The sequence below is a fragment of the Cynocephalus volans genome, chromosome 11 (assembly GCF_027409185.1).
Source record: "Cynocephalus volans isolate mCynVol1 chromosome 11, mCynVol1.pri, whole genome shotgun sequence".
Classification (NCBI taxonomy): Eukaryota; Metazoa; Chordata; class Mammalia; order Dermoptera; family Cynocephalidae; genus Cynocephalus; species Cynocephalus volans.
The window spans coordinates 4,818,171-4,832,479 of record NC_084470.1 but is presented as its reverse complement, the minus strand read 5'-3'; the positions used below and the strand labels follow the sequence as shown (position 1 = coordinate 4,832,479).

Genomic DNA, 14,309 nt, shown 5'->3' with positions numbered 1-14,309 from the left:
GACATTTTCACTGGGCTTCTCTGTGAGCAGGCGAGTTTTCCATCAGTGACAGGGTGTGTCAGTGGGCTCTGCTTGAGCCCTGTAAAAGTATCAAGTCTCCAGCCAAGATAATGGAGTGGCTCCCGCTGTGCTCCCCTATCTCCCATCTATGTTTTGTTTCCTTGAGATGCTCCAGCAGTTCCTAATTGAGAGAGAGAGAGAGCGAGCGAGAGCACTGAAAGGGTGGGAAAGGGAAGAGGAAATGCAGTCAGTGTGCAAGGGAGGGAGGAAGACACAGAGAATCTGATGTTGGTTTAGAGGAAATCTGCCTTTTGGCTTCAGTTTCATCATCTCTAAAATGAACCATAAAACAAAAAATACTTACAAATATATCAAAATAAGAAGAGTAGTAGTCATACTGCACCACCTCCTTCTCTAATGTGTTCTCAATGCCTCCGTTAACCTGGGGGAACAGTAAGAAGCAGAAGCAGGACAGGTCTACATGTGAAAATAGAAAGAGCAAGGTTTCCTACACACTTTTCTGCCTATCTCCTGGGAACCCAGAAATGTTAACAATGACAGAAAAGAAAAGAACCCTTGTGATTTTAATAGAAAAGAGCTGAATAGCTCTTCCCACTTCAATTGTAAATTCATCCATTTAACAGATATGTGTAAAACGATGATGTTTTTGTAGTTCGTATTTTGGCAAACTAAAATGTTAAGTAAAAAAAATTATTTTTTTACCTTCTAAGATAGTCTTCAATCATACAAACATGTATTTTTAAAGAAGGCAATTCACATTTTATCTAAGGCCTCCCTCACCTTCTTATCACTCTTCACAGTCTGGGGTCTTGGGAAGCCAAGGGTCCCCTGAGCTCACAGCAAACCTCAAGGATGGCTGTTACCACAACACAGGATAATGGTGTAAAATTTTCTGTGGTACTTCGCTTTTATCTGCTCCTGGCATTGAAAAATCTTGCACTTTTAGCAACTATATATATCTTTTAACTTGAATAGATAACAGAATAAGGGACAGACCAGACCTACAATCACATGTGATAAAGTTATAATAAATAATGAAAATCAAACCTATTATGATAAACTTTGTCTTCTCCCAATTCTATTATCAAAATGAATTATCAATTTCAAATTTCTACAAATTAAATTATGGAGAATAATATCTCTTAAACAAAATCAATCAGGGGCACAGGTGGGGCAGGTAATGCAGCACCCAGCCAGGCACTCTGCAACCGTCAGGGCTGTGGACCAGCCCGAGCAGAGGAAACGTGACGTGCAACAGTAAATTCACGTCCCCAGCTTGGAGCACAGTCCTGGCAGACAAATGCAGACAATCTGAAAAAGGAAAAAATGAAGGGCAATTAACCAGAGAACTAGGTAAGAGGGAAAAAAATTAATAAAGAATTAACTTTTGCTAATTGGTCAAATTAGAATAAAAATCACCACAAGGAAAAAGTGGTCTTGGTTTAGATACCTTTTGATGGATTTGTATTTGTTATGCAAATAGAAGCATATCAAAAACACTATTCTGTGCCTTAAAAATCCCTTAAGGAGGTTTGTATTTCTTTGTAACTAACACAGATTGGCTGTAGACCTGCTTGACTTTACAACTATACAAATGAACAGAATTGAAAACCTGGGAGCAAGGAAAAATAATCATTAAAAGTCCACCAACAATCGAGTCTCATTGCTGTGTCTCTTCAGAATAAGCAAATTTACTAATACCCAGAATATTAAAAGAATGATTATTTCAAGAGGCCTGCAGCAAAAAGGGGTTCTCTACCAAACAGAGACTCCTCCCTTCTATTCCTGAGAGAAAAGGAATCAAAGCTGCCAATACAGTTCTAATTGCCAGTAGAAAAAGCTTTTCTCTGGTATCTGGTACACTTTAAAAGACCCTGATTTTGTGTTGCCTTTAAATAAGGGCATTTAAAATTTATACCTCTAGCCCTAACTTGCTCTCTAAATCCTGTATCCTAGAAATCTTTGTATCTAACTCAAGATGTCTTAAGTACACTAACTATCTTTATTCCCAGTCCCAGTTCTTTCTACTACCGCTCTTCTAGGAGCATCACCCTATTAGAAACCTCAGAGTCATCTTTGGATGCTGGGATGAAGAAATCAGTCCATCAACAAGTCTTCTGGTATCTTCTCCTTCAGTGTGTCTCTCAGGGTAACTCCTCCTTCCTACCCCCGCCAGCTTATGTGGCATTCCTTCCACAGCCTCTGTGAGCGTTCTCACTGCCAGTGTGTCTCCATGCCTTCATCCATTCACCAAATATGAGGGGTCTTCAAAAAGTTCACGGAAAGACTCAGATTGTCTTTAATTCTATTTTCCAAGAACTTTTTGAAGTAGCCTCAAGTTTGCTGAGTACCTGTTAAGTACCAGACACTGTTCTAAACACAGAAAATACTTCAGCAAACAAAGTAATCTGTCCTCATGAAGCTTATATTCTCACAAGGCAAGAGGGATAACAGACAGGAAAATAAGTGCTACACAGAGAACAGAGGCAGGACAGCGTGACAGAATAGTGGTGACATTTAAACAGATACCAGCATGATAGGAAGTTGGAATGTACAGAAAGATAAAGAAAATGGATCACTCATTCAGATGGAACACGTAGCACAAAAGTCCCCAGACAGAGAGAAGCTTGTCCCAGTCTGAGAACAGGAGGTGGTGGCGAGTGCAGCTGATCTGTGCTGGGCCAGGTACAGAGGGTGGAGGGAAAGTGTGGAGAGGCTCCCAGGGTGCTTTGCAAAGCAAGTTTTGTCATTTGGGTTCTACTGTACTGATCCAGCAAGCCAGGAAGGGTTTAAAAAGACAGTGACATTATCTGACTTATGTTTTTTACAGGTTACTCCAGCTCCTCTGAGGAGAATGGGATCATAGATATGCAAGAGTGGAAGCCGGAAACCAGTTGGGAACGTGGACGAGTGACAACACCAACGTGGTGGAGGGCGGTAACAGCAGAAATGAAGAGAAGTGGTCACATTTTAGATGTATTTCAGAAGTAGATTTGACAGGACTTACTTTTAGACAAGATATGGGGCATGGAAAATGAAAAACATTTAAACAAGCAAATCAATCAAGGATGAGTATTTTTGGCCTGAGCATCTGATGAGGAGAAGGTTTGGAAAAGCAGGTCCATGTGCACGGGTGGGGTAGGGAGAGTGGGGGAGGGGTGTGGGTGGGAAGGTGGGTGGGGTGTGTGGGGGTATGTGTGTGAGGGTGGGGATGAGGGTGGGGATGGGGGGTTGTGGGGGTAGAGGTGGGTATGGGGGGATGTGGGTATGTGGGTGTGTGGGTATGGGGGTGTGTGGTTATGCGTGTGGGGTTGTGTGTGTGTATGTGTGTGTTTGGGGGAGCATGTTACATATGACATCTGACTGGACATGTCAGGTAGGCCGTGATGCAGATTGTGCATTACTGACTTCTGGAAGATCTCAAAACCTTGTTTTCCAATCTGCTGTAGAACCTAAGTCCAAACACTTCTATACAGCTTTTCAGAGCTGCAATAATCTGGCACCAGCCTACCTATGCAATTTCATTTCCTACAGGCACTTTACTTTCTGGCCAGGCTGGTATTTTCTCTGCCTCTGTCACTGTCCCTCCAACACACACATGTCCCACGCATAAGCGCACACTCCTGCCTCGGTGCTTTTGCCCACCTTGGTCTCCAAACCCTCTCCCCACTGCTCCCAAACCCAACCCACCCCAGAGCCACACAGTCTTCCAAACCCACGCCACAGTCCTTCTCCTCCACTTACTCGCTCAGATGATCCCAACCCACAGGTCCTCCTTCTGAACTTCTGTTGCCCTTGGTCATCACAGCTGAACTACAGAACATAGTGGCAGTGGGGTAATAGAATCAGAACTGGAATCGGTGGGGTAATAAGTATCTGAACTAAAATGTAACAACAGCGAGAGAATAGTAATCGACATTTTTTCTCTCTGGGTTAAATTTATTTTAGTTAATAATAGGTTATATAACCTATACATGTGTGGAGCTTTATAACTGCCAAGGGGCTGCTGTGTACATCTTTCCACTCGATCCTTTACATGAACCTAAGAGGAAGGCAAGAAAGGTATCAGTTCAGTGAAATGACTAAGAACCAAGGCCCAGAAAACCGAATGGCCTGCCTAAGGCCACAGAGCTGGTTCTAACAGCTCTAGGTCCAATTAGAAGAGCTCTGACACTTCCTATAAACCAGTTAGAAAATAAAAAGAAAAAAGGCAATAAGCATTGGCAAAGGCCTCTTTTCAACCAGAGGCCCAAAGTATCCAAAGCTAAAATGAAAAACAACTTCTCTTCTCCTGACACTTTGATCCCTGTTCATATCAGTGAGAAGAGTCTGGGGGAGAAGAGTCTGGAAAGGGAATAGAGTCCTCAGGGAACCCAAGACATGGTTAATTCCAGATCCAATCTGGGAAATCAGTCCACTTAAAAGTAGACCTAGCGAGGCCCCAGACAGAATCAAAACCATCCCTTCAAATGACCCAAAAGAGATCAGCTGTCCAAGGGTCTTCCAGAAGGAAAATGAACCATGGTGGTGCTGGGCTTCTCTAGGCTCAATCAGGCCCTGATGGTAGCAGTCAGCTCCCAGAAGCAAGGAGGAAAGCGGTAAGTTTGAAGCCACATGTGAAGGTGCACTATTGTGGTTACTGTTATGACTGCACAGAACACCCTGGTCCCCATACTCTTCTAAAGGCTTAAGCACCTTTATGACATTTTCTTTCTTCTGTTAAAGACTGGCATTACTAGGCAGTATAAGACATGTACCATGTCCCCTCAGCTAAACTTTAAAGCTCATATAGGTTTTTTTGCGGCGCTTGCAACGCCTGAATCAGAAACCTGTGCCATGGCACTCAGTAAAGGTACAGACATGAAGAAAAACAAACAAACCAAAAATACACACAATGAATCTGAGTGATTAGAGATTTACAGAGAGACAACAAAGAAAACTAGTGGTACTGTGTAGTAAAAAAAAACCCCAGGTCAGGAATGACAATTCAGAACAAATAGAACTAGAAACTGGATGCTGAAAAAAAAAAAAAAACCACCTTACTAAAAAAAGTCATGATACACTATCTTAAAGATCTTTTAACTTTTCAATTGGGGGAACTGATAGTGAAAAGGTGAAGATAAAAACACATTTCTAAATCGGTAGGCCTGGTGATTTTTTGTCTATAACATGTTGCATGCAAATGTTCACACGTCCCTTCTGGGGACAAGAAGTGGTGCAGTCCACTTCATTTCCACTTCTCTGAAGGAGGACGGAAGGAGGGCAGTGACAAGTGTGATCCCGTGAACTCCCACCAGAGCCTCTCACCATGACCTCCCTCACTGAAGGGCATGTGGTGACACTGGCGGCAAAGCAGTGAATACCTCGACTTTGTGCTGACATTCAAGTAATGTTTAAGTGCACCCCCTTAAAACTGCTGCTGTGCTTCCTATCAAAACATAGCGTTTCTTTTTCGTCTCTCATCATACAGCTGTGGGTTGTGAAAACATATTAGTCCTTTAAAATATACTGAGCTTAAATGTCTTCTGTAATGTGCACATATGGAACAAACAGTAAAAAGAGACATTCTGTATTACTATGTCAAATCACTGGCCTCTTTGGTTTTAAACAAGGCACACCCACAGTGCTAAATTAACAGAAATAAAACCTGTAAACAGAAACATAACAGTAGATTCATGTTGCATATCACTGTGATTCTAGGACAAATCTTATTTTCTAGTATGAGTGTCTGCTTTCATAATGAGTTTTGTTCCTCTATCAGGATTTGTGATGAAATTCAATTAGATTCAATGATCCTAATACTAAGAGACTAGAGTCTAGACCTGAAACTGCTTTTATGAATCATAACATTAATCAAAATTTAGATTAAGATGTTAACTCTTTCTGTTAAAAGATTCAAAAATAACTTTTCAGACAGGAATCTCAGCATATTTTCATATTTTCTCTACTTAATTTCTTATAAAGCACCTTGCACTGTGCCTAGCAAAGAGTAACTTCTTAATAATAAACAATAGGTAATAATCAGTACTACCTAGGTCTTAGCAAATATTTCCTGGAAACAAGTAAACTGCTGAAAATGAAGGAAGCAGACAACTTTTGCCTGTGAGGAAAGTCTTCTGGAAGAGTTCACCTATCTGTTGGCAAGGAATATAAACAATCAGACCCAAGGCTTTGCGAGAAGACAGGTCATTGTGTTAAATAATATAGTATTAAAATGAATATAACCCTTTTACTTTTACTTTCACTAATGACTAATATGTAATTAAATTTTAAATTACCTATTTCAAATTTTGCATTATATGTCTACTGAATGGTACAGGTCTAGACAATTATTTGGCAATATAACTACATAAACCTCCAAATGCCTCCAAAACAATCTTTTTTTTTGGATAAAATAGGAATAAATAACCTCTTTCCAAAAAAGTGAAGGAAAAACAAATACAAAATTTTAAACATGGGAATTAGAAAAGTAGATACAATATCTAAAACATATTCCTGAAGCATTCTACATTTTCTGGAGCAAGAATTGCCCAACTTTTTCTGAAAAGGGCAGGGAACAAGTATTTTTGCCTTTGTTGGGCAGAGGGCTCTGACAGAACTACTTAACTCAACACTCAGCTCAAAAGCCAGCCACAACCAACATGTAAATGGATGGGAGGGCTATGTTCCAATAAAACTTTATTCATTAAAACAGGCAAGCTGAATTTGTCCCACAATGTGTAGTCTGTCAACTCCTGTCATAGAGCCAAATACCAGGAATTCAAATTTCAAAATCCAAGAGTTTTAAATTTACCAGGTTTATTCTAAGCAATAACATTAAAAGAAAGGTCCAAATCATCTGGAGAAAAGCAATGTTGCCTCATTCAGAAAAAGATGGAAGTCACTAAATAAGAAAGAAATGAAGAGAAAAATAAGAAAATTGTTTTTTATCTCTGAAAACATTTCTTATAAAGTCATGAAAAAAAATAACTTACATTTAACTCTATTATCCAGAGCAATGTTACAAATAAGAGGTCAAAGGTGACAAACAAGCAGAAAGTCCTCCTGACGTCAGATATGCCTTTCTTTTCCCTTCCTTCGTAGGACTCAACCCTGGCCATGAGCTGTGTGGGGTTGATGGAGTGGACGTCGTGCACAGAGGTGTGGGAGCTCTGGCTCCCAGTAAGGGCGTTCTGCATGTCTTCTGGGAGGTGGTTCATCCTGGAGGAGGGTTAAGGGAGCCTTTTCCCAACTTCACCATCCCTAGAAAGAAGAGACCTTTGGGAAATAAAAGAGAGACACCATGTTAAATCTGAGCTCACCTAATACACCTGTGCTACCCTCACCACCGTGCGACTATTTCTCTAACTGAGCAAAAGAGTGTCCTGACTGAAAACTTTTGTGTCTTGATAAAGACATAAAGAGAAAGAAATGAGAAGCAACTCTTGATACTATCAATTAATACTGCAAAATACCTGCTATAGAGAAGAATGGCAATAAAAAAGAATGCAAATTCACAGTGGGAAAGGATGTTAACCACAATGACTGGTAATGGCCAGGTAAAGAAGAACATTTTCAAAGTGAGCAAAGGCATTGCTGACAACCTACAGCAAGCCTCTGGGTGAGCAAGCCACGCTAGTTCTCTTGCTGTGCTAGGGAGAAATCCTTTACAGTTCTTTTAAGTGTCATTACTCGTGGTGTCAAAGAATGTTTACTCAAGGCTTTCCCAGAGCCCATAAGCAGAACATGTGAACTAGCTACAAAAACTTATTTCCTGATGAGGAATTTCTGTCCACCAAAAGTACCTAATAAACTGAATTAGTATTTCCTCATCATCTCTTAATGAGCAAGCATGTTTCTGGGTGTGTTCCTGGAAAAGAAGTGTACACACTCCAAAAAGTTCAGCACTAAGCAACTGCCTGATTGATAATTACAGATGCTATAGCCCTATATGGAGACACAGGTCCCCCTAAGGCCAGGAAGTGCTTCTATAGTGAAGTAAAAGATGAGCAATCTAAATGATCTGATCTCCTCAGTGATCAGATCTGGCAAAGTCATCAGGTAGAAAGCGTGGTTGACAGTGTGACTGTTTGCCATATATTCCAGTTCCCTTCCTGGAGTCCTCTCCCTGTGGGAGGATTACACACTCCTGGCTCTACTGAACTCATGTGCCTTTCTCCGGCCATGAGTGTGGGCAGAAGTTTGTGTGCCACTTGTATCCAGAAGTCTTAAGAGCCAGTGTGTGCTTCACCAGGCTCTCCTTTGTCACTGCCACGATGACTGGGAATGTCCAGAAAAAGAACATGTTCAAAGTGAGTAAAACAGAATTTGGAAACAGACTGCTGAGATTTCCCTAAAGAAACAGGGGTCCCATTTGGTCCTATTCACTGTCCTGAACTTAATTAATCTCTTTACACTTGACCCTGATTTTTCTCCCTGCACTCAGGAACAAAAGTCCTTCCCACATTTTTATACAAGGTAGCAGTAAAATACCATGACATTTTAAAAGTAATTTGATTACATGCACTAAGACAATTTAAAATTTTCTTAAATATTTTAAAGGTAGTTACAAGATATCCTTTTTATCTTGTAACTACCTTTGAAATCTAAAGAAAATTAAACTATAGACCTTTAAAGCAAAAATTGATTTACGGCATTAGAGGTCAGATTAATAATTACATTCGAGGAAGAGGGAAGAAACAGAGATAAGAGGGCAGAAAATGGTGGGTGCATTTAGGGGACTTTGCGAAGTTCTATTTCTTGACCTGAAACGTCTGTGTTCACTTAATGATAATTTATCCATACAGGTAGTGGTTTCAGTGGTATGTTAACTTGTTAAAAATTGAAAATGCTGTACACTTATATACATGTACACATACATGAATTATGTATGTTATCTTTCAATAAAAATCTCTACTAAAAAAGACTTTATCATAATGTAACTATAATAGTCTCAATTAGAAAACAACCTAAGAGCTAATAATACGAAAGTAATTAGATAAATCATGGCATAGCCACAGTGCAGAAATTAAAATACATGTTTATGAAGCATTTACAATGGTTCAGAAGAATGCTTGGGTTATAATGATAACTGGGTAAAAAAATCTAATACTCAATAGAATACACACACACATAGTATGTTCACAACTGTGTAAAATAAATCAACCAAATTTTTAAAAGAATGTACCTATGAAATACATCAGGTATTAGCAATGATAAATTATCTCTGGCTGATGAGATTGTATTTTCTCTTCCTTTCACCTTTTCCACATTTTTCAAATTTCGTATTTTACATATATTATATTAACAACAGGAAGGACTAAACTTCAGTGTTACTTTGTTGGGGTCCTGGACAGTTATCCCCAGGACTCTATGCAGCTATTCCCTTTCTTTTCTGCCAATCTAGGCAACACTGGGTAACACTGTCTTGGTCATTCAATTTGCCTCCTCAGAGTCAGCAAATTAGCAAAGCATTTTAAAAAGCTCAATAGGAATCCTCTTCAGTGCTTTGTAAAAGAAAATACAAAGTTCCAAAATTGGAAGTATATCTACACGACACCTGTCTCAATGAAACAATACCACCTTAGTGGCAGGGATGGAAACGGCATCCCCCAGTGCAGTAGCCTTAAAACAAAGCTTGCAAAGCACTCCAATCACCTGTCAGACATCCAAGAGTTAATTCTGGAATGATAAGTAAAAGTGAATGTAAATACTTTTGTTTTCTGTGCTGAAACACACATGTTGCAGTTTACAAAGATAGCTGAGATGGTATCTAAAACAGCCTGGATGAATATATACATATTTCTGTAACAATACATTCAACATTAAGAAAAGTTAACCCAGATAATTCTTAAGCCAGTGTAATAATCTACTAGCAACTGTATTTAAAATTAATTTAAATTTGGGCCGAGCCTGTGGCGCACTCAGGAGAGTGCAGTGCTGGGAGCATAGCGACGCTCCCACCGCGGGTTTGGATCCTATATAGGAATGGCCGGTGTGCTCACTGGCTGAGTACCAGTCACGAAAAGGACAGAAAAAAATAAATAAATAAAATAAATAAATAATTTAAATTCTTAAATTCACTGAACTGTACAGAGAATTCAAAAAATTCAAAGTTCAAACTAAGGATGTTTTAGGAGGAAAATCGTTTTCTTAGTCTTACTCCTTCTCCTTCCACAAACCCACTCCTCATGAATAAAAAAGAACAAAGCAAAACACCAATCCTAGAAATCTGAGGCTGGATATTTCAAAAGAAAAAATGACAGTATAAACACATGACTTGAGAAATGAGGATTATTACATTATTTTTCAGATGCATGTGTATATCTGTGAATTAGCTAAAATTTATAGATACCTGCAATAGCTTCAATAACAAAGGTAACCAAAGAACAGATTGCTCTGAGCAGCTTGACTCTAACCAAACTGATCTTTCTCTGGGAAAGAGGGCAATTGTAAAAAGGAGAGAGAGCTTCCTTTCCTTTCTTTCCTCTCTTCCTTCCTTCCTTTTCTTCCTTTCTTATTTACCTATACTTAATCCAGTGAATTGGTTCAGATATAACAAATGACATTGTACATTTCCTATGTCACAAAAAAACATGGCTTAGATTTCTAGGATAAATCTTTTGAGTAAAATTCCTACTTAAAAAAAGGAAAATAAGAGAAGGGTGCTTAGTCTGAGAAACTCATGCTAGAAACATACTGATCAGACTTACAAACATGTGGCCACCTTTGTCTCTGTCCCCCTCACTGCTGGTGAACCGAGGAGCAGCCACAACAGCAGGTGAACAAATTTGACAGTCTCCACCTGCCCAAACATCAGTTACCTCTGAGTAATGGGGAATTAGGGAGGGACTTGTGGGCAGGTGGGAGAAGAGAAAGAGCTCAGGAATCCTTTTTACTCCCATAAAGCAGACTGTGAACTGGAAAATTTGGCAAGTACTCATCAAAAATACCAAGTAAAAGCTAACTTGTGTTCTGTAGAAAACTCTTGGTTCTGCATTATTAGTCCTTATAGTAAGACTGGATTTGCTTTCTTCTGTGACTCATTTCATTATGATAGACTTGAATTAAAGAAGCTATCTAAATACAAGTGTATTTGACTTAATGTAACAGACGTTTTTCTTCTAAAAAATATACGCAAAGAATGTTTTATCCTGAGTTCCTTAAAAGCACACAGGATAAATAAGTACGTATAAAAACGATTGGGACAGGGAGGCATGAGAAGCACGTACTGGCTTCCTGATGAGCCGGGGGCCACCCAGCAAGGTGAGGCAGGCGGTGCACTGGGCCGGGCGGGCCATCTCCAGACACAAGAAATGGAGAAAGCACACTGCAGAGCAGTCTGTGGGGAGCACCGAGGGGCGCATCCACCTACGTCCTTCCTGCTGCCCAGTGCCTTCAGTCAAATTTCAACTCCATGGCATTCCTGGTTGCTTCATCCAGCAGAGGTAGCCCTTCTCAAAGCCAGATTACACATTCCTAGGTGTGGTGTGTCATTCAATTCTTGAGGGAAGACCCAAAAATTCTGGTGTGCTACTGGCTAGCCTACACTGTGGAACCCTACAGATCAGATCAGAGCTGCCTGCCCAGCAAAGCCAGCCTTTGAAGGGTTCCTGAGGCAAGGGCATAAGGAGATGAGGCTTACTTTAAATGCAGTAAAACGAGGAGGTTTGGTGCACATCTGCATCAGTGTCGCCTGTGGATCCTGTTCAGCCCCCACTAGCTGAACCACATACTTCTGTGCTTCTGACACTCACCGAGGATGAGTGCTTCCTTCCAATGTATAAAGACAAATTATTCCTGAAGCCCCTCTCTACTCTGTGATTACTGGACTCCATCCTAACCATGTCATTCAGAAAGATGCAGTCCAAGTTTCAGTTCCTTCAGGAACGCTTCCCGCATCCCAATCCTCAGGCTGGGGAAGCCCATCTCCCTAAAACTCCCCGAGCCTGCAGATGTGCCACTCACAGCACTGCTTACCACTGGACTGGACTATCTTTGACCTGGCTGCCTGTCCTGCTAGCTGGCAGACTCCTTGAAGGCCCTAAACATGACCAGGGATTAGCACAGCAGCAGGCTCAAAAATCTCTGCGAAGTGAGACTGCAACTGTTTGTTTCTGAGGTAGGGTCTGGACATTTTCCCAGATGTCATTTGAGAAGTATTCAATCTTCAATGCTTGGTACTGAGATCCTCTCTGTGGTTGGCTTAGGAAAGCTATGCCTCTCCAAAGAGGGTGTTAAGTATTGATTAGCCAGACACAGGAAACTTAATCTACAGTTCAGGATTTATTCCAACTGTGGGAGAATCATGGGGGGTGGAGAATTATAAAATAAAGAAAACCACTTGTGTGAGGAGATGAAAATCCCCTTTTGTTGTTTTGGTTTTTGAAAAACAGATTGATGTCTTAATTGGGTTTCTCTATTGGTTTTTGTTTTTCCCTTTTATTTTTTTAATTGACACATAATAATTGTACATATTTATGGGGTAAAACATGATAATTCAATGTATGCATATAATGTGTAATAATTAAATTAGAGTAATTAGCAGATGTATCACCTCAGACATTTATCTTTATCAGTGGGTAAGTATCCTCCTGTGTACTATAGTATCAGCCAGCTATTTATACAGTTATGTTACATTAACAAACTACCCAAAACTTAATGTGTAAAACAACCTACATTTATTCTCAAGCTCACAGGTCTGCAGGATGCCTGAAGTTCACCTGCTTTAGGCTGGGCTCAATGGGTCAACTCTGCTTCAGGCTGTGGGTAGCAGAGTTTGTGCTGGGTCTACGTCTTCTTCTTCTGTCATCCTCCTTGGACTAGGGAGACCTGATACATGTTCTTTTTAAGACAAACAGCAAAAGCACAAGCAACAAGCTAGACCATGTAAACACAATTAAAACCTCTGTATGCATCATGTCACTCACATTAAATCAGACAAAGCATGTTCCAAGACCAAGCCCAAAGGCAGTGGAGCTGGGATGTATACTCTACCCAAAGAAGAGGAGGAGGTAAGTGAATACTTGCTGATTAATATTACAATCTAGCACAGCAATCAAAGTTCTAAACCAGGGGTAGGCAAACTATAGCCTGCAGGTCAAGTATAGCCTGCTGCCTGTTTCTGAACGTCAAGTTTTATTAGGACACCACCACGCCCTTTCCTGTGTCTATGGATGCTTTCATGCTAAGTCTACAGAACTGAACAGCTGCAACAGAGACCACAGAGTCTACAAAGCCTAAAATATTTACTTTACATCTTCATTTTTCTAGAAAGAGGGACTACTGCTTTTATCGGTTTCTCAAAGGGAACCTAGATAAGATCTACAGTTACTATGTAAATGTTAACACACACACACAAAAAAAGCCTAATTAATATTAGTTTTTCCAACAAATGCTCTAATGCTGTGTTAGCAAAAACTTGTAATACATTCTTACTTTCCCCCAAGTTGCTCTGCTAACACACAACACCTTAGGCACAGGTGGTCTTGTCTAGTGTTGATTTATCCAGGGCCACCTCACAGTGCTATCAGCATGAACACGCTGCTCTTAGCCCCATTCTCTCCTTTTAATTGCACACGATCTATACAGCTAGCTTCCTAAATGATGATATCTTTCCCATGTGAAGAAAAAAAGAAACCAAAACAACTGAGACCCTTTCTGCTTCTACAGAATTTCTTGCATCTTTGGGGTCCTTTTATTGCATTTGTCCCCATGCTGGGTGCAAAGCTGAGCCAAGACTTCAGCTCCATCTGCTCAGCATGGAGTTGACACAACCCAGATAGTAAATGGAAGCTGCTATAGAGCAGTAGGTACCACTGCTAGTATTTTACACAAGTCTCAACTTCCTAGGAGTAGTAGCCAGGGACACCAGGCGTCTACTGGTGGCAGCCAGACCAAGTCCCTCGACCCAACCCCACAGCCTTTTCTGTAGTACTACTGGCAGCAACCAGGACACTCTGTATTTTCCTCCACGAGAGACTGTCAGAATAACAGATATTAAAAATATAAGCTTTAGAAAGGCCTTAGTCATTACCTTATCCAAAGGCCTATGGAGCAGATTTAACTTAGAGCCATGCTTGCTTGGTCCTGTACAGTGTTTCTAAAGATTTTGAATTAACTGCTAGCATTTTTAAATAATTAATTTTTCCAGATTTCCAGCTTCCCTTGAAAAGTCAAAAGATACAGGATCACCACACCTGCATTCCCTCACCATAACAAAGCCAAGCGCTGATCACTGTAGATGGACACCCTCTCTCCTCCTGGCCTCAGTCTTGACCTAGACTGCAGGCATTTGAGTTTGCCTCCCT

The 14,309-nt window shown here is 40.4% G+C and overlaps 1 protein-coding gene across 5 annotated transcripts in view; it reads right to left on the bottom strand.

Moving 5' to 3' along the window:
* STARD3NL (STARD3 N-terminal like) overlaps positions 1–14,309 on the bottom strand; it is a 51,039-nt gene that overhangs the window by 18,319 nt on the left and 18,411 nt on the right. For 2 of the 5 annotated variants that reach the window (XM_063114820.1, XM_063114819.1), the window contains exons 2-4: positions 6,996–7,278; positions 3,766–3,834; positions 365–442 (exon numbers count right to left, since the gene is read on the bottom strand). In XM_063114820.1, coding sequence (XP_062970890.1) covers positions 365–442; positions 3,766–3,834; positions 6,996–7,220 — 372 coding nt within the window. In that variant the 5' untranslated portion in view covers positions 7,221–7,278. The remainder of the gene's footprint in view (positions 1–364; positions 443–3,765; positions 3,835–6,995; positions 7,279–14,309) is intronic. The other 3 variants (XM_063114822.1, XM_063114821.1, XM_063114823.1) reach the window with 2 other exon arrangements.